Below are 22781 nucleotides of genomic sequence, written 5' to 3' on the forward strand. Positions count from 1 at the left end.
CCTCCAGAACTGTGAGAAATAAGTTTCTGTTGTTTAAAAGCCCCCAGTCTATAGTATTTTGTTATAGCAGCCTGAACAGACCAAGACAGTGCCTAAGTGGAATTTTCTTTATATTTATTGTGCTTAGAGTTCATAGAGCTTCTTGAATCTATGCCTGGATGTCTGTTGTCAGTTTTGGAATATTTCCTGCTGTTATATTTTCAAATATTACTTCTGCTCCATTTTATTTCTCCCCCTCATATTCCAAACATATGCATGTTAGAACTTCTTATTGCTTCTCTAATACCTCTTACTCTTTCTCCAGTATTTTCTTTCTGTATATCTTTTCATGCTTCAGCCTGAATATTTCTCCTGATATTTGTTGTTTCACCAATTCTCTCTTCAACTGTGTCTAATCTGCAGATATGTCTATCCATTGAGTTCTTAATTTCATTTGTTATATTCTTCAGTCCTAAATTGCCCAATTAATTATTTTTATATCTTCCAATTCTCTGTCAAATCTTATATTTAATGCGTTTAAACATAGTACACACAGTTATTATAAAATCTATGTCTGATAACTCCATTACTTGGAGCCCCTGTGGGTCTTTTATTATTATTGCTGTTTCTCTTGATTTTTATTTATATTGTCTTGTCTCGCCTATGTGCCCAGACATTTTCAGTTGAGTACTAGACATTGTGTATGAAAGAAGATAGATCTAATTTGAGGCCTGGCATGATACCTTCTACCGGAGATTTGTATTTCTTCTGGCAGGTGGCTAGGGACACCGACAACCTGGTATCACCTTAGTCCATTTACAGAGAGTGACATTATTCAAAGGTTGGCAATGGTCTCTGTAAGGGTATATCAACTAAGAGACCCAGTGTCCCACACAGACCCTCCTCCCTGCCCCCCAGGCACACCCTGGTTAGGGCCCAGCTGCCGTGATGAGCACAGGACTAGGAGGGCTGGGACCATGCTGATGACAGCAACAAGAGCTGCTATTTTCACTTCTTTGGGGCATGGCTCTCGCCGAGCCTGCAACTTGCCTGACTTCACATAACCACACGTAATACTCTCAACAACCCAGGGTAGGGTGTAGGTAGTATTAAAATCCCATTTCCAGAGAAGTAAACCTCAGAGGTTGCGTGACTTGTCCCAGAACATCAGCCAGTAAATTGGAGAAGCCTTGACTTGAACCCACAACCCCGGGGCAGCCAGCTTCTTGATGATGCTGGGCTCAGCCACACCTAGAAAGTCACTTTTGAGTCCTTTCCAGACATCAACTCTCCTCTGCAGCAAAGGGGCTGCAGTCACAGGGCTCAGCTTCCTCATGTGTAAAGTCGGGACAATGGTAGCACCCACTTCTGGAGACGTGAGGATCAGATGAGTGGATACCACTCAGGGCAGGGCCTCAGTGGGTCCTGGAAAGTCAGGAAGGGAACACGGAGTGTGAAGTAAGAGGAAACGGGGAGCCATCAGCAACGAAGGGGATGAACCACAACCAGGGACTGGGTTGGGTGGGCGCAGAGACTCTGCCCACCACCTTTACGGCCAATCTTCATGCACTTGGGTGTTTGGCCCCACAGTCGCCCCACGACTGGGCTCACCACCATGGTCTGAGCCTGGGACACAGATCTGTGCCCTCTGTTCTGCCAATCAGGTGCTTTCTCAGGCCAGCCCGACCTGGAGTTGGAGGAGCACTCGTACTGGGTACTAATTGCAATCGCCTTCCACGAGGATCAGGGGATTAATTGCATCAGAAATCACTTCATTAACATGCCTAACAAAAGGTGCCATTATATTTCCCATTAGCGCCTTGTATCTGAGGCTTTCCACAGGCTGTAAGGATCCTGGCTCTGCTCACAAGGTGAATGGTTTCTGCATCACAGTCAGGGTTTCAGCCTTCACACTGCTCCCTGGCCCGCTGCCACCTGGAGGGAAGGCCCCCACGTGGACAGTGTCCCCAGGGCTTCCCACTGCCCTCTCGCCAGGGCGTGGCTTGTCATGGTCACTCAGGAAAAAACAAAGACCACATCCGCCTTTGGGTTTTCATCATCCAGAAGGTGCGGCTCACAATCTGGGGGCATGGCCGATAGAAAGGTGCTTTGATGCCTGGTTCATCACACCCACAAGGCCACTCAGGACGTCCTAGGGACATCAGCTTATCACGGAAGGAGAAGGCCATCCACCCAAGTCACTGCCTTCTCTTTTCCAACCTAAACCACTTCTATTTTGTTTAAAAATAAGATGAAACAAAACACAGGTCCCTGTTTTCCCAAAGTGAGTTCCTTGGAACACTTGCCTTGCAAGATGTCCCATGAAGAGTGTTCCTTGGTCAACAGGTTTGGGGAAACTTGCAGACTGTCTCCACTGAGGTGCACGAGGCATGACGGTTGTGTGAGGTTCTGGGCGAGTCTACAGACAGGAGTCTGGAGAGCTTAGCCCACCCCTTCACTTCCCAGGCCCCTTTCTGAGGGAGCACCCATGACCGCTGTCCCAGGCGGCCTTGTGCTGTTTGAACCAGTGCGCTTTCCTCTGCTAGTGAACCGCACACAGCGCCATCATAATGCTGGTGGTCCCACGGGCCTCCCGCTAACCGTGAGGGGTTCAGGGCACTCTCTCCCTCTCCACTGGTTGGCCCTTAGGCAGGTGGGCGTGAGCAGCTGGGACCCGTCACACTGGCCAACCGGGTTGCAACTTCTCTGCTGGCCTGGCAGCCCCATGCCCAAGGCCAACGCAGCTGCTGAATCAGAGGACGGGCAGAAGGGGAGTGGGGCCTTTTCCCCGTCAGACACTGAAACCTGACACTGAGGATTTTGGGGACGACCACAGGTTGGCTGAGGAGTCTGGTGCTGGACAGCTGGATCCCGCAGGGAAGAGAGACCTTTCAGGACCAGGGAAGGTGAATCACCCCTCCCTGTTCTATGGACACTGGCCATGCAGTCCAGTCAGAAACGAGGTTGGAGGGAGGCAGGATAACGCTGACTGGTTTGTGTCTATGTGAAGAGTGTGCGCTCTCTCCCTCTCCCTCTCTCTCCCTCTCCCTCTCTCTCCCCCCATCTCCCTCTCTCTCCCCTCCATCCCTCCCTTTCTCCCTTTCTCCCTGTCTCTTCCCCTTTCTCCTTCTATCCCTCCCTTCCCGCCCCCCTTCTCTGAATTAGTCTTACACCAGCTACTCTGGCTGCCTCCCACGACCAGCCTTGTGGCCTCTGTCTTCCTTCTCATCCCTCCAGGCCTTTTCATCTCTTCTGCCCAGTGGGCCACAGCCCTCAGGCAGAAGAGGCTACAGAATTTGCGGTGCCCAGTGAGAAATGGAAATGTGGGGCCCTTGTTCAAAAAGTTATTAAGACTGTCAAGATGTCGACAGCAGTGCGTTAAAGCAAGCGTGGGCCCCATGCGCCCGCTGTGAGGCAGCCCTGCCTCAGGAAGGAGGGAAGGGCAGAGGATCCTCTCGGGCAGGGACAGCCCACGGAGGTGTCAGCCCCATCCTTAGGAGGAAGGACATTCACCAAGCCCACCGAGTGTGGTCACACCTTACCTTGTGTCCAGAGTGCGTGGACGAGGAGGTCCGGGCCACCAGCAGCCGCACCACGGCGTCCCATCGCTCGGCTGTCTGGCGGTCCCACGCGGTCACCGTGAACGCCACCTGCTCCGAGGGGATGTGCAGCTCCCGAGCAGCAAAGACTGTCCCGTCTGCTCCGACCTTGAAGTCCACGCTGTTGGTCTCATATTGCGTCTCCTTGGTTCCCAAACAGCTGCTGAACTTGACTGCAAGAGGAGGGGAGGAGAAGGGTCAGGATGGGCCTGGCAGACGGGCAGGGGCAGCACGTTCACGTGCCAACTTTCTCGGCGGCGGGTTCTAGGTCTCCAGTGAGCATCAGGAAAACCATGAGTTAACTGATTTTTCGACTTCAGGTGTTGTGTTTTATCTCATCTCCCTAGGGAATTAGTAGAGGACTTAGAAAAAGGAAATAATAATAATAAAAAGCAACGGATGTACTTTCATTGTATCTAAACCACAGCTGGTCTCCATTTCTGCAAATGCCTCTCTCCCTTGTCACGATTACCTTTGAATTCAAACTGGGGTCTGTTAGCGGCACGGCGGGTATTCTCCACCTAAGAAAGATTCCCTTGTGTGCCCTGCCACCCCCCTCTCTGCATGGAACCCTTCTGCCACCAACACACTTTAAAGCCCCTGACGGATCTATTTTTCCACCCCGAGAAGGCTAAGTGTGGGAAGGAGCAGGAGGAAGGGGTGTTCTGAGCAGAACTCAAACCTGCTGTGTTCTCTGGTCCATTCTGTTACTCAGTGACTCAAACCTGACACACGCAAACTCTCCGTTAGGGTGGGGTGGGCCCGGAGCAGGACTGGCAGTGACCTTGGGCAGCAAAGTGCTCTCCCGGTGACCCAGAAACAGGGATTTTAAGGCAGACAGTCTTCCGACACTTCCAGGTGGGCACGTTGCTTTGCTTCCCAAACATTAATTATGCACCAAATCTCCTAATGACTCCATTGCCCCGGCCATTTGTAACTCTGCTGCAGAAAAAGACATCTCGGGGGCCATGTATTCACTGGGACCACATTAGTGCATTTTTTATACGTGTGCTTTTGCAGCTGCCGCCTAACGCCGTGGTAAATTATGAGGCACCACTGCCAGTGTCACATTCTGCTGATAAAAACGACGGATAAAGTTACCTCGTATTTATAAAAATGTGGGTATCTTAGCAATTATGGTGGGAGGATGGGTTTTTTAAGCAATTTCACTGTCACAGCTTACATGATTTAATTACTATTTATTCGACAAACTGAGAAAATCTCCTCACTGTTAGGTTTGATAAAGTGTTTTCCCCCAGGGTTCACCTTTTATTGTTGCGCATCTTCCCTCGCCTCAAATACTTCACTTCAGAAGCCTCCCCAGTTACCAGCACCTCCCGCTTGTGGGTTTAATACAAAAATGCTTTTAAATGCGATGGAAACAGGCATTTCTGCTCCGTCTGGCCCGAGAGAGCGCGGGTACTGAGTGCAGAGCCTCGCCAACGGTGTCCTCAGAGGGATGAGGGCAACCCAGGTTAGGAGGGGCGTGGCTCCATGGAAACAGCCCCCAGTGAGGGAATTATTACATTGTTTCAAGTGACAGGAAAATTCCAAACTGCTGTTACAGTACCATTCGCCCCAACGGTAAACAAATTAAAATCAGCAGCGACCTGAGCAGATCAATCATTTCTGACACCCTGTTGTCACCGACAAAGATAAAAATGACAGTTCTATGATTGCCAGGAGATTAGCACAAAATACATAAATAAGCGCCTTTGTTCTCTAAAAGCAAATTTCTAATAACGCTAATGGAATTGGACAGCAGCTGGAGGGTTTGCCTTTCTCAGGATTAAATGACGATGATGTTGTATTTAAAAAACGTAGGCACAGAGCTCTGGTGACATCTGAGGTAAGCATGGATGCTGCTTTCAGAAGAACAAGCCACCGGGATCGGAGCTGCCCCAACAGGACACTCGGAGTGCCGTCTGCAGGAACCGGGGACTTGTCAGAATTCCTCAGTGGACGATAGAGACCCTCAAGGACATTAACGGTGGTGCTGCCAAAGTGGCTGTGACGTGCCACCTGACACGAATCATGCCTGTGGGTGAAATGAGGCTTCTTCACACGGGGTGTCCGTGAGATCTTCACGGCGTCTTAAAAGTTAACGTCTTTCCAGTCTATCTCTGACACAGACCGTCCAATCATCAGGGAGCGAGGGGCCTTTGTGACAACAGGAAATCCCAACATCCGGTGTCAATGTAACCGTGGCTTGGCTGATCTGCTCAGTCCTGTGGGGTGGTTTTCACCATCCGTGTCTGAGATTCTGTGCCCTCATCAGCGAGGAAGCAGGAGCTGTAACTTGGCCATGGGAAGATGAGGGCCATTCAGAGTACCCTCAGTGCTGGGGGGACCAGTTTTCCAGGAGGAAGGAAATTCAGAACAATGCCTGCTCTTGCACACTGCTGGGCTGTGGCCTCTCTTTCAAAGGGAAAGATCAATAAGGTTGTTCTTCTGAGACACCAGGGGCATTCATAAAACACTAGCACTGAATAAATGAACACTCCCATTTGAAACTCTGTGAAATGTGGGTTTAAATTGCTGCACACACAAACACCCTCAGAATGTCACACTTTGCCTTGACATAAAAATGGCCAGTGAGCACATGGTGAGCAGACCCTCGGGAGAAACGTCTGAGGTCTTAGGATAGAAACGACTCCTCTCTTCTGGAAGCCAGTTTGCCTTTTCCTGGTGAATTGCCCCAAGGTGGTTTCCCTCTTCACTTTGGCTACCTGGAAGCTCAGAGGCAATGCTGTGGCAGGGAGCTAACAGTGCTGAGGCGTTTACTAACCTCAGCACGTTCCGTCCTATTTTCCATCTTTGTTTCCCTTCAACCTGCTTTCTTCCTATGGATTCCTTTTTTATTTTTGGAGTCTGCATCCATCTCTAGGGTCAAATGCCTCCCAGGAGGACAGAGGTAAAAACGTACGGGTATGCCCAGGTGTTGGCACACACGGCTTGTCCCGTGCAGGGAGGGGACACCCAGCACGGGGTTTGGCTGCACCAGTTCATCTGGCCTCTCTCTGCTTTGCTGTTTCTGGAACGTGGCCTGGAGTCCGATCCGCAGACCCTGGCTGGAGAGCCCCATGCTGTCCACGTATGTGCTCACAGAATCTTCTGAGGTGTGTGCTGCCCCTGCTGCTGCCGAGAGCCCCCTGCTGCTCTGCAGGCCCCATAGACGCCCTGGGCTCCAGGCCTCGGGGGCGGCGCGTCCAGTTCAGACCCCGGCTCTGCGCCTGCTGCCACTGAGTCTCCTCCTGTGGGTGCCCAGTGGCTCAGCCCTGATCTGACCCTTGGGCTTTTGGCCCCTGCATACTGGCCAGGAGACCCTGGTCTTCTCAGCTCTCTGGCTACTCCCTTTGGCTTGGGAAATGGGCCCTGCCCACGGTTGATGGTGGGGGTGGCCGCACACGCCCACGAGCTCTCAATTTCCTTTCCAAGGAGAAAGACGGCACTCAGCTTCTCAGAGCCGGGCAGTTGTAGTGGGTCTTGGAGAGGCTGCCCCATCACCTGGGGACAATTTTGGCCACAAGGAAAAGCCTGGCCATTGCCATTGGTCACTTGGCTTGCCTTCTGGAAGGGGTCACCTGACAAACATGGAGCTTTTGTGGGAGGGACTGTAGAGTGGCACTGAGCCCTGCGGCCCTGAATCCAGGGAGACACCAGCAGGCAGGCCCGGCCCGGCATGGGGTTTCTGTCTCCAGGTCTCAGTGTTCCGGAAAGCCAGCTCCACGCAGCCCGCAGCACCCAGTTCTCCTGTCCTGGTCCTTTTGGGGCCAGAGTGCTGCTGGGCCATCGTGTGCCCACAAGCTCCTGCACAGGCCAGGCCGGGTGCCTGGCAGGGGGCTGGCTGAGGCCCCACAGGGGGTCCGAGAATGCCCTTCACCCTTGGCAAGTTTCCAGACTGGCTTCCGACAAGATGTGGGGAACCCAAGCTTTGGAACTAGCGTCATCTGGATGGTGGGTGTGGTCAGGACCCTGTAGGTTTCTGGCAGGGCCAGCTCCCACCTCTCAGGGCTCGGCCCTGATGTCGGAGGGAAGCTGCTGGACCCCCAGAGCTACACCAGCCCACACTCACCACCCCTTCCCACTGCACGGCCCCATTCTGGCCTCTTCACTCGCTTCGTCCCAGAATTCCTGATTGTCCTGTTTCTTGCCCGTGGCCTCCTGGACTGCCGAGCATGTGAGGGCAGGGCCGCTGTGTCCCTGGGGCTGAGGGTGGTGCTGGCACATAGTCAGGGTGAAACCAGGCCTGATCTCCACACGACGCCCCTCCCCGGGCAGTGAAGGGACCGTCAGCGTTTTCAATCAGCAAGGGCTTTGCTATGCTTTGTGCTCAGCCCAGAAATGTCATGTGCCACCCTTCTGCACCCTCTCCCTTGGCACTGGGGCAAATGGACAGTTTCCTGAGCTCAGCAGGGTCTTTAGGAACCAGTGAGGATGCACCTGGCCCAGCTAAATGCAAAACGTCCCCATGGGAAAGAGCCACCAAAGATCGCTGCCAACAGCACCCCAGGCCACGCAGGTGAGCAAGCCAATATTAACATGTTTGGTTAATATTTCCCTTAATGTATTTGTTTTTGATCTTCTGATTTCTCTCTGAGTCTTCAGGAGAAAGTTAAAATCCTATGGGAATCTGTAGAAAACTTTTCCCTCAATGGATCAGACAAAACCACCAAATGTGGAGAAATTCCTGTTCTGATTTAAATTCACATTACACAGCAATCTGGGCTCAGATCAGGGCTTCCTGGGAAGTGCCCCACTTCCCGTGGGCCAGGCGCTCTGCTGGGCATGGCCTGCTCGTGCTCCGACAGGAAAGCACCGTCGGCAGGGGGCATTGTCCCCGTTTGCAGATGAGGACACTGAGGCTCTGGGACATTTCACACCTTCCTGAAGCCGGCAGGAGGAGGAGGAGGTGGGACAGGACCCCTTGCCCGCAGGCTTTCCCACACCAGCAGCCACACCAGCTGGTTCTCCGTGAGGCTGGCGGGGAGACCCCCCCCAGATGTCTCAAAATGCGTGCATCTAGGTCCTCGTGTGGGAACTTTGTGCTGCTGTTCAGAGAAATCCGACCCTGGTGGTCCCTGTGTTTGCTCAATGAAGCTGCGGCTTCCCCAGGCCCCCAAAGGGGGTGGTGGGAAGGTTGCTTGCGGCTCAGGCCCCTCCGGGACTGAGGCCCCAGCACTAACTGCAGGGGGAAAGTCGCTTCATGGGGAGAAGTCGCCTGCGTGGAGATACACACACCGAAGGTCACAGCCTCCGCAGAGGGAGACTTGCTAGGAGAGCAGGCGGTGCCTCCCTCCATCCTGGACCATGACGCAGGAGGCGCCTGGCGCTCCTCTCCCCACAGCCGCAACCTGCTGCTTGCTTCTCTCTGTGGTTTGCTAATTACTTCCATTAGTTTTAAACAAACTTGATGAGAGACAGAAGGAATCCTGCGAGAAATTAAATCCAATTGTTTAAATATGCACAGTCACAGCCCCCCTGCCTCTGTCCCCTTGGTGGTGGTGGTGGGGTGCCCGTGCGGCCTGCACTGGGGTAGGCAGGTGAGTGGGCCCTGGGGGCCCGAGGAGGGGGCTGGGGAGGCATGGGGAGGGGAGCATCTGGCTGTGCCCTGTGCCGCCAGCACCAACTGGTCGTCAGGGTCAGGGAGTTGCCCTTGCCAGTGTGCAGGGGAGAGTGGATGCTGCAGCCACGCCCACACTGGGCCAGGTCCCCTTGGGATGGGGCTTGAACTCAGGCCTGTGGCTTGACAAGCAGCGGCCTCTCTGGGCATTGCTCTCTGTTCCTATGAAATGTGAGTAACAGCAAGGGGCGTGACGAGGAGGAGCAGCCGGCACAGGGCAGACCTTGGTTAAATGCCAGCTTGTCTTACACACCGGCCGGTGTGCCCGGTTCTGATGCAAATTTGAGTGAGGGGGAGACAGGCTGGGGGAGCAAAGGCACTTGGCCAAGGTCACACAAGGTCATTCATTCCACAAACACTTGTGGGCCCCCTGGTGCCTGGTACTGGGGATCCACCTGGGAAGGACAGAATTGGGGCTCACGCTGGGCAGAGACTGGGAAATGACAACACAGATGGTTGAACCATTCAGGCTTCTATGGGGTCACCCAGAGGGGTCCCAGACCAGGGTCACCAGGGGTGGGGATGGGGAGCCCTGCAGGATGTGTGGGGTGGGCCAGCACTTGGGATTCTGACTCTGCTGGGATCTTGTCTCTTACACCATTAGGGGCCCTAGCTCCCCCTCCCCAGCCCAGGATGCAGAATCAACAGCTCTCGGAGTTTGGCTGCTGCAGCTGGGCAGGCCCAGCTCACACACCACTGCCTCCCCCTTTGGACAGGATGGATTAAATTTTCAAGCCCGTGTTCTGCTCTGAGAAGATGCCCTGAGAAGAAAGGCAGCCGTTCCACTCATTGCCGGCTGGTGTCTACCCTGCTCCTGAAATGCGACAACGCCGAGGACGGGCTCACACCTGGAGCCAGCGTCAGACCATCTGAAGGGCTTTTGAGAAGTGTAAGAAAAAGTGAATGCCCAGGAAACCCTCTGGCTGGACATCGTGGGAGGAACTGAGCACCAGAAAATTCAACCATGTTCTGGATTTCATTTAATGGCAGCCTCCCCTCTCTCCCACCCCTCGACACCAGGAAGTTGGTAAAGCAAACCAGAGGCTGATCGGCATTCCGGGCTCGCCGTCCTCGGGCTGGGATGCTGCTTGTCCAGATAAAGGGCAGGGATGCACCTGGCCAGCCGTCTGTCACTGATGCCCACTTTCCTCCTTTGCACTGAGTAAATGTTAGTCTCTGCTTGCCGTCCTGGTGTCCCGGCTGCGGCCCACTCGGAGGGCCCATTAGAGTTACTGATGGAGTTTCCACCCCTTGTGGGGTCTATCTCCCAGAATTCACGCTGACTCTGCTCCCCTGGGAAAGAGCCCCCGTGCCCTGTGACAGAGTCACCGCACACACAGAGCTCACCTGGGTGGCATCATTCATTCATTCATATTTATGAATACAACCATCAGCAAAGCCCAGCACAGCTGCTGCCAGGTGGAGCAGAAATTAACCATCATTACATCAGAAATGTGATGCTCCCAAGGGAGGCAGTGAGAAGGAAGGGCCAGGTTCTGTGAGGGCCCGACCTGGCTGGGCAGGGCAGGAGGGCTTCCTGAGGATGAGGATTCAATGCTTCCACTGAGATCTGAGGGATGAGTGAGGTCCGACGAGCTTGGGCAGGGGAGAACATTCCAGGCCACACTGATAGCGTGTGCAAAGGTCATGTGGCAGAGAAGTGCAGGTTTCAGGACCTGAGAGCTAGTGTGACGGGAGCAGGGGCGGCTGGGGTGTGAGTGACCAGAATTAAAACGAGAGAAAGACCCTCAGCCAGGGCGGTGGCCTGTCAGCTCCCGGGGATCGCTGAGGGACATGCTTCCTTAAGGGCACCAGGGCCTCTCAGGGCCTGCTGATCTCGGACACCCGCAGGATTAGAGGAACTCTCCGCCAGGAAGGAAGGGCCACCGTGGGTCACTCAGAAAGGTCCAGCAGCCTCTGGGCTGAGTGGACGTCCTGAGTGGACGCCACACCCAAAGTCTCTGCAACACCCCCTTTTTGGGGCCAATGTTAAGAGAGGGTCATAGCCTTTTCTAGCCATGAAAACAACACGGTGTCCGCCTCTGCAATTTCAGAAGCACGTCTTCAACATTTAGCTACAAAATGGATCCCAGGACCCTGAATAGAAGGCTCCAGCACCCACTTCAGACACATCTGCTTGGGGCCGAGAAATTTAAGAGCCAGGAAAAGAAGGAGAAAGGAGGAAAAAAAGAGTGAGGAATATAGGAGAGGGTTCCTTAAGTAACTGATTCGTCCGCCCACCCAGCAAGGATGCGTTAACCAGGGAGATCAGGCAGGGAGGCCCTCACAGGGGAGAGGGGATGAGGCCACAGTCCCCACAGAACGTCAGGAACCCCTACCCCTGCCAGGTCCCCTCACTTGGTCCTGGGGCCCCCGAGGGAGCCTCTCATGGGTCGGCCACTGGGCTTGGCAGTGGTCCCTGCGGGCACTTTCTTTATGCCTCTCGAGGGTGCTGCCTGCTGGCCGTGAGGCCACCTTGTGACCATCACCACTGCCCACACCCACGGGGAGGGCAGGGGCTGCCGTGAACAGAGCCAGAACGACATTGGTGGTGGCCGGGGGCTGGGAGTGACTGCTAACGGTACAGGGTCTCCTTTAGGGGTGATGAAAAGTGTTGGAACTAGATAGAGATTGGTCAGCGTTGTGAAGTGCTAAATGCCGCTGAACTGTTCCCTTGACGATGGTGAAATTTATGGTACATAATGTTACCTCAATAAAAAAGCAATTTCTAGAGGCCCCCCAAGTCCCCAATTCCCGGCTGCTGGAATGACAGGGAGAAGAGCCTCCTCGGCTCCCTGCACCTCCTAGGACCCCCAGACCCTGAAACCCATGTGCCCAGAGCCTCACAGGGCCTCCTGGGAACCGGATGATTGATGCCCCAGTGTCCTCTCCCTGGAGACCTCAGGACCAGCCAGAGGCGTGTGGGCCTAGTCCTCTAGTCCTCCGCCCTCTCCGTTGTGGGCCCCATCTCTCCTCTTTCCTGTCCTGTGTGCAGACCGAGTGCTCACGGGAGTGAACAGAAGCAAAGAAAGGAGGAGAAGGGTGCACGACGCAGCAGCCGGCCCCACGTGACGTGGTACAAAGTGCAGAATCCTGGGATCCTAAGCGAGGGGCAGGGAGCTCAGGGAGGGCGAGGGGAACCCCAGGAGGCTTCAGGAGGGAGTGATGTCAGAGCTGGAATTCTAGAAGCTACTCGCACAGCTGCCTAAATAGATATGTGTGTGCTGCGTGTGTCCATGTGCTGGATATGCGCACGACACAGAGAAACATGGGGCTTCTAGAAGTTCCTAGGAGCGTCACAAACCCACAGAATGTCGGGTTTGGAAGGTGCAGCAGAAGTGATCTACCCCAGCCCTCGTTTTATTGATAAGCGAACTGAACTTGTTGAAAGAAAATTACATTTTAGAATCCCTTCATTTATTCAAGTAATTCCACAAGCCCTCATATTGAATCCCTGCGACAAGCTGGGCCCAGAGCCGTTCTGAATGCCATCACTCTCCACGGGGCCCTGGGCGCTTTGAATATCTAGTTAATTGATGCCCCCAATGCGAAGCATGCAGCAAGCCCTACGCCACTATGTTTTCCTTAGAATTTTGTGCATTCATAAAAGTTGTACCCGGTGCAAACCACATATGTGAAGCTCTCGATCCCGAGCGCTGGAGTCTGTGGCGTGGGGTCCCGGCTCTGGCCAGTTCTGGAATCAAAAGATCATGCGGATTCTGTACTCAGTGACTGTGGCAGCAAAATTAGGACCTTGGCTAAACAGCAGAGACAAGCTTTTTTTGTTTCTCTGTGATGGTGCAGAAAACTTTCTTAAAAAATTATTTTCTCCCCTGCCCCCCATCTTGCAGGCTCACAGCAGAGACGTGTGCAGCGGTGCTCACCCACAGCTTATGCCCAAAACGCATGGCACCTGTGAAAGGGAACACGCAGCCCCCTCATTAGGGGCTTTACGGTGACCCCTTACCCTCATCATTTTTAATTGCTGGCCCGTGAGAAAAACGGGGGTGACGGTGTGCTGGGCACAGGGAGTGAGCGACATGCGATCCACTCCTTATGGCAGCAGCCTGCTGACATTTATGGGGGCAGTAGGCTGGGTCTCCCCGAGACTGGCGTGCTGGAGAACTGTGCTGTGGTTACGAAACATCCCTTTTCGTTATTTTTCTTGTTAGGTGAGCTGAGAAAGACCAAATGAGCCAGAGGTGAGCCTGCAGCTGCGACTATGCTGAGGCGTAGATGCCTTCACCCAGCGGAGTCGGCCACCCGCTCTCCCTCTCTCCCTCTCTCCATCCTTCCTTCCCTCCATCCTCCCATCTGTCCGCCCGTCCACTCTTCCATCTGTCACCATCTCACTCCCACTGTGTCTGCACAGTCCAGGCACTGTCCAGGTGCTGGGCGGTCAGAGGAGGTCAGGACAGCCCCAGGGGCAGACAAGCTTGGGGTCAAGACCAAGGTTGAGAGGAGGCTGTCAGCAGGGGCCCTAGTGGGGGCTGCTCTGTGCTGAGTGCTCCCGGGGATGCCTCTTCTCCACTACCCTCCCAAAGCAGGGCCTGTCCCCCGGGGGGGACCTGCACCTCAGGGAGGTGAGCCCAAGGCACGTGATGCTTTCTACCTGAGACTGTAGCTGCAGCATCAGCGAGAACGGTCACGTGGCCACCAAGAGCCCACGCGGAGCTCACCCTGTCACGGTATCCACTCTGCTCTAGTGACGGGCAAATGGGGGAGAGGGGCGTCCCGAGCCCTGGGCCTCCCAACAAGACAGTGATTGAAGCAGACCTTGAACGCAGGGCCCCGTGGCCCCAAAGCCCGTGCCCTCCAGGTGCTGCTGAGAGGACAGCTGGCTGGACGCTCGGGGCCGTTCTCACCCCATCCCGCCTGCCCAGGCTCACCCATACCCCTGACCCCCAACCCCCAACAGCTCTTCTCCCCCCTGTTGGCCAAATGCTCCAAGCGCTAGGCCTCTGCACGGCACACGCAGCTCCCCTTGCCTGCAACGCCCTTCACTGCCATGTGGACCTCCTCCAAGGAGCCTTCCTGGATTTATCTCAGCTGCTGATCCCTCTCTCCCCGGAGCTTTATTCACTCCAGTGGTGTCCCAGGGGTGGGGGCGGGGTGACGTGGGGCTGTCTGCCCCCTTTATCATTGACCTTGTTTAGAATTGCTGGTGCACAGTGACACTAAAAGCAGACTGAGGTTCAGGGGGTGTTATTAATGTGGGGCCAGGAGCGGTGGTGGTGCTGGAGTGGGACCCTCTTGGGAGGGGCTGGTTCACAGGCCCCAGATCTGCTGCTCCCCTCTGCAGCCTCACAATGGACGGGGCGTCACTGAACCCTCAGGGAACTGGGACCTTTGCATGTCCTTCCAGGCTGTTTTGTGTGTATTTTGAACATAAACAGGCTGTTACGTAAGCTTCGCTTCGCCACCATTAGACACCTGCCCGCGACCACAGGTGTGCATCAGCACCAGCATCCCAGTCTGTGGAGTCCAGAGATCGCCAGGTGTGGAAACCGCACATCTACCATTCGGCAGACTCGGGAAGGGCCTCACCAGGCTAAGCCCTCGGGAGCAATTAGCCTGAGCATGGCCATTGGCAGACGCCATCGCTGCGCCTGGACCTACGAAGATGCCCCCGGGGCGAGGAGGAAGCCCGGGAACTCCTGGCAGGCTGTGTTTTCCTCTGCCATCGTCTTGCTTAGCACAGATTCCTGAGGCAGCCACATGTTTACGGAAATTGGAAAAGCGCCATTTCCAGCAAAGTGTGGGTGAATCTGCTGACCCTCTCCTCTAGCAGGGCACCAGATGCCAGGTCTCGAGCTGCGCCAGTGAGGAAGGGGGGAGAGTTGGGCCCTTGTGCAGACGGGTAGCACACGTCACCTGGGGGGATGCACCTTGATGTGGACACATGAGCCAGGTGTTCATGGGTGAGGTGGTTCTCCCCTTGGCTGCACACGTCCCAGTGCTGTGGCTGCTCCCCATGCTTCCACTGTCACCCCATGAGGACCGGGTGAGCCTGCTCAGTCTGCGGGACCTGCCTCTCGGAGGACATGTCCACTAGGATGAACATTTGGAATCTCAACTGGGCCTTTAACACTTCAAATTGATGCGTGTTCAAGCCAAAATGTGGTCTTCTCTCCCAGGCCCGAAGAGGCCCTGGCCCTCGGCACCCCTCATTGAGAGCAGTCAGACTTCCATCCTCTACCCAGGTCACACTCGGCCCTGTCACCTGGTTGTCCCCGTCTGAACTGCACCGCCCCCTCTGGAAACCTGACAGATGTTCTCTTCTCTCCTGTCCCCTTTCGCTCTGTCCCTCCTCTCCAAACTGCTGTTGCAGTGACGGTGACACGAAGCTGAGCTACTTCAGTCTAAGTTGGTTCAGTGCATCATTCATGTCTGAACAGGAATAATAATACCCGAGTTTCTTCTGTCTACAAAAAACGCATACGCATTTTCCTCCCGACAGCGTGGACTGGTCACATACTTCATATGTGAAAGTGGGTTCTTAGGGAGCCTTGCTAAAGTGGGGTACTGACTCTAAGGCGTCCTGTACTGAAATTCAGTGCCAGTGTGCTGCAAGGGTCTCCACTGACGGCCGCCCGAGCTGCCCACTTGTCTCCCCTCCTTGCGGTCCACGGCTCAGCCACCCAGACCTTTTCCACCCCATAATGCTCCGCTCACCCACCTCCACTTGTGCGCAGGAATGCTTTCTCCTGCCCAGCCCTGGCCACCCTTCAGGTCCCCTCTGGTTGTTGGGGGCCATCCTTTGTGCCTCCAAGACTGCCACCCCCGCGGGCTTCATCACGGCTCCAACCACGGCCGCCAGTCTGTGAGCTGGGGGCCGGCGGGCGCTGGGCCTGCACGCGTCTCCGCCCTCTCCAGCACCTGCCACCACGGTCGGCTGCACCCAGCACGTGCTTGAGAAATGTCAGTGGGATAAATGCACAAATTCTATTTCCCTTAGCTTCAACAAATGGATATCCAATGAGCTATCAAGCCACGAAAAGACATGGAGGAAATTTAAATGCTTGTTACAAGGTGAAAGAAGCCAGTCTGAAAAGGCTACATACCGTCCGGTTCTATCTATCTGACTTCCTGGAAAAGGCAAAACTACGGGGACAGTAAAAGGATCAGTAGTTGCCAGGGGTTGGGGGAGAAATGGATAGCGAATCACAGAAGATTTTTAGGGCAGTGAAACTACTCCACACGATACTATAATGGTGGATACACATCATTATACATTTGTCCAAACCCACAGAATGTACAGCACCAAGAGAGAACCGTAATGTAAACTATGGACTTTAGTTAGTAATAATGTATCAATATTGGCTCATCAATTGTAACAACATTCTACACTAATGTACAATGTTAATATCAGGGAAACTGTGTGCAGGAGGGAGAGGGGACATATGGGAACTCTCTGTACTTTCTGCTCAGTTTTTCCATAAATCGAAGACTGCTCTAAAAAATAAGGTCTATTAAAAAATGGATATTCACTATGCATTAGACATACCTTCTCCAGAGAAAACACACTGTCTCAGAAATGTTAAAAATCCCATTTTAAAGCAAAACATTGAAACCTCTCTCATGCCATTTCATTTATAGCAGGGAACGTAAAACCTGCTTCTCCCTCTGGATCTCCTTCATAATGAATCCAGTGCCGTGATCTAACACAATCACCAACTCTGTATCTCCCAGGACATTCCTTCCGTCCAAGAAAAATCAGCCAAAGTGGCAACAGACGTGTGCCCTGGTCTGAGCGATTTCTGTTTTCTGGCACATCCGTGTCCACCCCCCCTGACCCCCCGCCAGTGATGCCCTGATCAACTCTTGGAGTCCTTACTTAGTATTTACTGCACTGGGCGAGAACTGGAGGCGCTGGGAGAAGCGGCGCCTGGACTGCCCAGCAGAGCGTGCGTGGCCCCACTCAGGACCGCGGCGCCCGCCTGCAGTCTCGGAACGGTTCTGAGCCCGCTTGAGGAGAGGGGTTTCTCTCTGTTCCGGTACTAATTAACAGTCAAAAGAAAACAACGGTACGGGAGTATTGGGAGACACAGGAATGGGGGTGCTGGAGAAAGATTCTAGATCTAAGGAGGGTTATTTATGCAAACGTGCTTTTCCTGAGGGGCAGTCAACACTGAGGTCTGAGCTCCTCGTTAGTAAATCCCACTGATGCCCCATCAGCATGGAGCTTGTGGCTCTTAATTTGGGGGGATCTCTAATGAATCCTCCCACTGCCCTCACAGAGGAGTGAGTAGAGAGTGATGGTGGTAAACCCAGCCAGAGACGCAGCGACTCGCTCGGAGGCCCAGGCACGGCAGACGCCGGGGCCCCTTGTTAAATAGTCAGCCCTGGAGGATGACGTGGTTAGTGGCTAATGACTCCATGTCATTCTCACGCTTAGAAAGGAGGGCTGCGGAGCGATGTTCTTCCCAGCAAGGGACAGGAGACCATGGCATGGACTCCGCCCAGGGTCACTGCAGGGAGGAAGGGCCTTTTGGCCCGTATCTCCATCTTTGGGGATGTGGGAGCCGTCCTACTGGCCATGAACGTCGGATGGGATGATGTGCTCCAGGAGACGGGGATTCCTTGAGAACCCCCGAGTGGGAGCCAGACCTGGACCTTTGCTTTCTCCATCAAGACTCTGGGAGTCCATTAGATTCTTTGGAGAAATGGGGGCCATTTTTTGACTGTTAAGAAAAGGAGGCTACGTTTTTATTGATTATCTGAAACTAACATTTTATGCCCTACGTGAATGAACATTGGGTGATTTTTCCTTCCTTCACTCATTCATTCACTTGTTCATTCATTCATTCAATACCGACTCGGTTGTCCACTCAGGTGTCCTGCTGGGCCCTGGAGCACTTATCTTACTGAACCCTCACAACCTGTACAGGAGTCCTGTGATGTCCATTTTCCAGAAGAAGAAACTGAGGCTCAGAGAGGTTAATTGACCCCCGAGGTCCAGCAAGTGGCAGAGCCAGTGGTGACCCGGGTTCCTGGCTTTGCTGCTCCCCCGACCCCCAGCCTTCCAGAAGTGCCCCCTTCCTTCTTGTTCCAAACGTGACCGTGGTCGTCCCGGCCCAGGAGCCCTTCCCTGAGGGACACAGAACCAGGCGGACAGAATCACGCGCCGTCTGTAAACAACGTTGCTCCTCTCAACAGCGACATTCGTTCCTAGGCCTCCCTATTCTTTCCATCACCTGTTGCTACGAAGAGCTTTACCTATAAAAACCACACACAGCTGCCCATTCACAAACAGACGGTCATGCGCACGTTTTAAGCCCACCATGAAAAAGCAGCAACACACTTTCTAACGGCCTTGAGAAGCCACGAGTGGTCAGGTTTTGTGGCTGTGATTTCGCTACAATCTGGAGAGGTTGGTGCATGTCTGGTGCAAACCTTCCGGCTCTCTTGATGATGACGTTTAGGAAAAGAAAAAGGATAAGGCTCAGGCGATTCCTGGATCTCCTGGAGATGGCAGGCACACGCTCTCAACAAAGTTCTACTCCGCTGAGAGCTGCGTGGAGGGGCTCGCTGAACCATCCCCCAGTGCGGAAATGTCAGCCACTGATGTTGCTGGGAATGAGTGACCATTTCTACTTCGGCGAGGGCAAGCTAATATGTCTCTCACTGGCCCTTGTGACAATATATAGACATAATAATCATCGTTATATTAATAACGGCAGCTCTTGCTTATAGAGTGCTTACCCATATGCCAGGAATGGTGCCAAATTCAATACTCAGACCATCTCACCCATTCCCCATAACAACTAGGCAGGGACAGTTGTCACCCCATTTTACAGATGAGTGCACTGAGAGATAAATATCAGGCATGTCCAACCCCCGTGGCCTCTGCCTTCAGTAAGCGTCAGTGGAGTCGGGGGTCCCGAAAGGAAACTGACACAATGCAACCCTCAGGTACCACGATCCAGGCCGGGCTTATTGGACAACTTGTTGCCAGTGACAGCAGTGGGCAGGCGCCAGGTGGTGACCCGTGTGAGCTCCTGGCTGCTCTTCTGCCTCATTCTCCTTGGCAGCACCGCCCTGGTGCCTGTAGGCCCCAGATAGGCCTGCTGCTACAAGCACAGAGTGGGTTTCCAGCGCCCGCGCGGCCACATCCCTGGCTTCACGGGCTTCTGCCTTCTGCAGGGCCTGGGCTCTGGCAACCTGGGCCAGGCTCCCGTCTCCTCTGGGGGCTCTTATCACACATCTGAACATCGGACGTGTGAGGTGGTGAGAGAGATGTTGGAGCTGACAGCCAGGGCTCAGAGGAGCAGGCCCCGGGGGGGGGGGGGGCGGGGTATCCTTTACAACACAAGAAACAGGACTGGCTATTTTTAGAACCGCCAGCCTCTCTCTCATTAGTGTCTTGCGCATCAGGACAGAGCTAATGAAATCATTCGCAATTAAGGCCCAGGTAGAGAGATGGCTCTCTTTCCTGTCCCCAGAGGCCACCTCTCCTCCTCCCCTCCTTCCCCCTCCTTCACTCTCGCCTCCTCCACGTCCTCTCTGCAGAGCGGGGAACCCACAAGGAGAAGGAGAGACTTCCCCCACGCCCCCTTTTTAAATTAAAAACAAACACACAAATAAACAAAACATGCTGTACCCTTTCCCCTTGACTGCAGACGTACAAATCAGGAGGAAAATTTAGAGGCACGGGCTTTGAAATAGAATCCTGCAGATCCCGACCACCAAAGGGGATGGCGCCCTTGACCACACACAGCCCAGGAGGAGGGGGAGGATGTGAGGACAGGATGAGCCCCTCCCACCCATTCCTGCTGTTTGCGCGCGGGAGGGACGGGGAGAGGACTCAGGGCAGCTTCTGCTGCACTTTGTGCCAGGAAGGGCCTTCCTTGGCTTCAGTAGAAACCACCACTGTGATTCAGAAACCTGATTCTGAGGCTGCAGGTGGGCAGACACCTCCAGATTTCACAGGCCTGGGGTGGGTACCCCGGAGGCCGGAAGCCTGAGGACTTCCAGTTTTTCTGAGTTCACAAATTCCAGAGTCTTCAGGGGGTTCTGAGAGAGGGGCCTTCAGGGGAGTCTGGGTGGGATGTGGGTCTGGACTCTGTGGGCAAACACACTTGTCACTCTGGGATGGGGACGCTCTCTGTAGGTACGAGGGACAGCCCCGAGACAGTGCAGTGAAGTGTCCTGGACGGGGCAGAGCCCCTGGACCCGCCCCTCCTGTGCCAGCTTCAGGGCCCCGGCAGCTGGCAGCCCCACTTGCCTGGCACATCTTCAGCGTCAGTTTGCTGGGGCTGAATCCAAACAGGACCCTGAACTTGATCACCCCGCTCCCTCTGTCAACACTCTCGGGTTGGCTGCCAGCCACTTTTCTAAAGTAAATAAAAAGGAACCAAGGAAACGCAAACACATTTCTCCCTCTCTCAACCACCCTCACCACCCGGCAACCTCTCCCTGGCTCTTCCCACGTCAGATCTTTTCGTCCCAGTGCATTCATGTCACATGTGGCTTTGAGATATTTGGGGACCCCTTGAGACAAGCAGACCCTTGGGGTGCCTGTTAACCAAGGATGGAAACATCCGGTGTCTACGGTCTGTCCTTGGTGCCATTCTTTCAACAGGGGCCGGGTGGGCCTTGAGCAATGAGTAGACACGCTCCCAGGAGCCTCACGGTCCTGGAGAGGGAATTGGTGCCACTCAAACGGACACACAAGCACATTTAAAGTGGCAGTTTGGGGCCAGCCCGGAGGCATAGTGGTTAAGTTCACTTGCCACGCTTTGGCAGCCCAGGGGTCGCAGGTTCGGGTCCCGGGCAGAGGGTTACGCACCACTCATCAAGCCATGCTGTGGCAGGCGTCCCATGTAAAATAGAGGAAGATGGGCACAGATGTTAGCTCAGGGCCAATCTTCCTCAGCAAAAAGAGAAGGATTGGCAACAGAAGTTAGCTTAGGGCTAATCCTTCTCACCAAAAAAAAAAAAAAAAAAAAAAAAAAATTAAATTAAATTAAGGTGGCAGCTTGCTGGGGACTCCATGGTGCGAGGTGCCAGGAGAGCCCCAGGAGGGGGCCTGACTGGTCCTGGGGCCTGGGAGCAATCCTGGCTGGAGAGGTGCCTGGGCAGGGATCTGAAGGAAAGTAGGAGCTAATCTGACCACGTGAAGATGCCCCTGGGCAGACAGGCACAGCCCCACAGAGACCAGGGCCCACCTTGCCCTGGGTCCATCTGGGCTCCATGAGGCCCTGTGGGGGTATCACAGAGCAGTTCTTCAGGAAAACGGGGCCACAAGCAACATCCTCTGAGCTGCTTTCCAGGACGGGCCTCCGACACACACTTTTGGGCTCTGTGATTGTCTGGGACTTGGGGACACGTTTACCAGCCTCGTGACTAGAAATGCTCAGTGATGAAGAAGGAATTCTACCCCACACAGAAAGAAAAAACACAGTTCCTCTTGTTAACTGTTTTTCCACAGCACCGTCTTCCTCAGCCAAGGGCCATGCCAAAGGAAGCCAAGACTCCAAGACATCTGTTTGGTTGTTTCTGATCCAAGTCCTGTTTCTAAAGAGTGTGAAGGAAGCAGCAGCACATTCTTTACAGGTCTCAACATTACTGCCCAAGGAACGTCCAAGGTGCACGGGTCCATGGCTAGGGTGGGGGAGGGGGCAGGAACGTACGGTTTCCTGTGCGTGACAACTGTGCAATTGTGTCTCCCTCTGGGAAATTTTCCATGCACCTTACAGCATTAACGGGTCTGGGAAGTCTTATGAGGATGAGGGGACCTGTACAACCTAAAATTGTTGAACCTAAGCAATTTCTATTATCATTGGAAGAAATGCATATCTGGAATTCAGGTGTATCAGTCAGCTTGAGGCTGGGTTAAGCTGACATAACAAACAGCTCCCAGATAATGTGACACACCATTGTGGGCCAGCTGGGAGGCTCTGTGCTATGGAATCTTCAGGGTGAGAGGATCGTCTTCTGCTTCGTGATCGCCAAGGTGAGGAACACATGGTGTTGAGAAAAGGAATCACACACTGGCTCTCAAGCCTCCTTCCGGGAGGGATGCATCCTGCTTCTGCTCCCATTTCATTGGCCAAAGTGGATCCCATGGCCAACCCTCACTTCAGAGGAGTGAGGAAATGAAACCCTACCACGTGTCTGGAAGAAGGCAGAGTGACTCTGTGTTGCTAAAATCTTAATATGTACGTGGCAATAAACACAACGATGGAGGCTCGAGTGAGGGTCACACCACAGTACAGGTCATCCTGGTGTGTTGTTCCTTCACAGAACTGCACAACATTCAGAGCATCATTACCCTTTTGAACTGTGATTTCTTTTCTACAATAAATAAAATGGCAGTTAGAAAGATAAACACCCAAATCAAGTCCTCCATCTAAAGAAACAATTCTAACCGATGCCCCCGGAATCACCCGCCGTTTCAGCTCAGCCGCGGCACACACGTCTGTATGTGTCCCTGCAGAAGCTTCCTACATCTCCCTGCCCGTTCAGTCTGCTCTTTCTCTCATATGAGACTCTCAGCTCCCGGAAGGTGGACTTGTGATGTTTCTATTTTCCTTTCTCTGAGCAGAGAAGAAAAGTGACATTCACGGAGCCCTTGC

General features: G+C 53.9%; 1 protein-coding gene across 1 annotated transcript in view; it reads right to left on the reverse strand.

The window, feature by feature from the left end:
* CDH4 (cadherin 4) overlaps positions 1-22781 on the reverse strand; it is a 634999-nt gene that overhangs the window by 189586 nt on the left and 422632 nt on the right. Inside the window, exon 3 of the mRNA XM_058562376.1 lies at positions 3522-3751. Coding sequence (XP_058418359.1) covers positions 3522-3751 — 230 coding nt within the window. The remainder of the gene's footprint in view (positions 1-3521; positions 3752-22781) is intronic.

Source organism: Diceros bicornis, chromosome 19 (assembly GCF_020826845.1).
Source record: "Diceros bicornis minor isolate mBicDic1 chromosome 19, mDicBic1.mat.cur, whole genome shotgun sequence".
Lineage (NCBI taxonomy): Eukaryota > Metazoa > Chordata > Mammalia > Perissodactyla > Rhinocerotidae > Diceros > Diceros bicornis.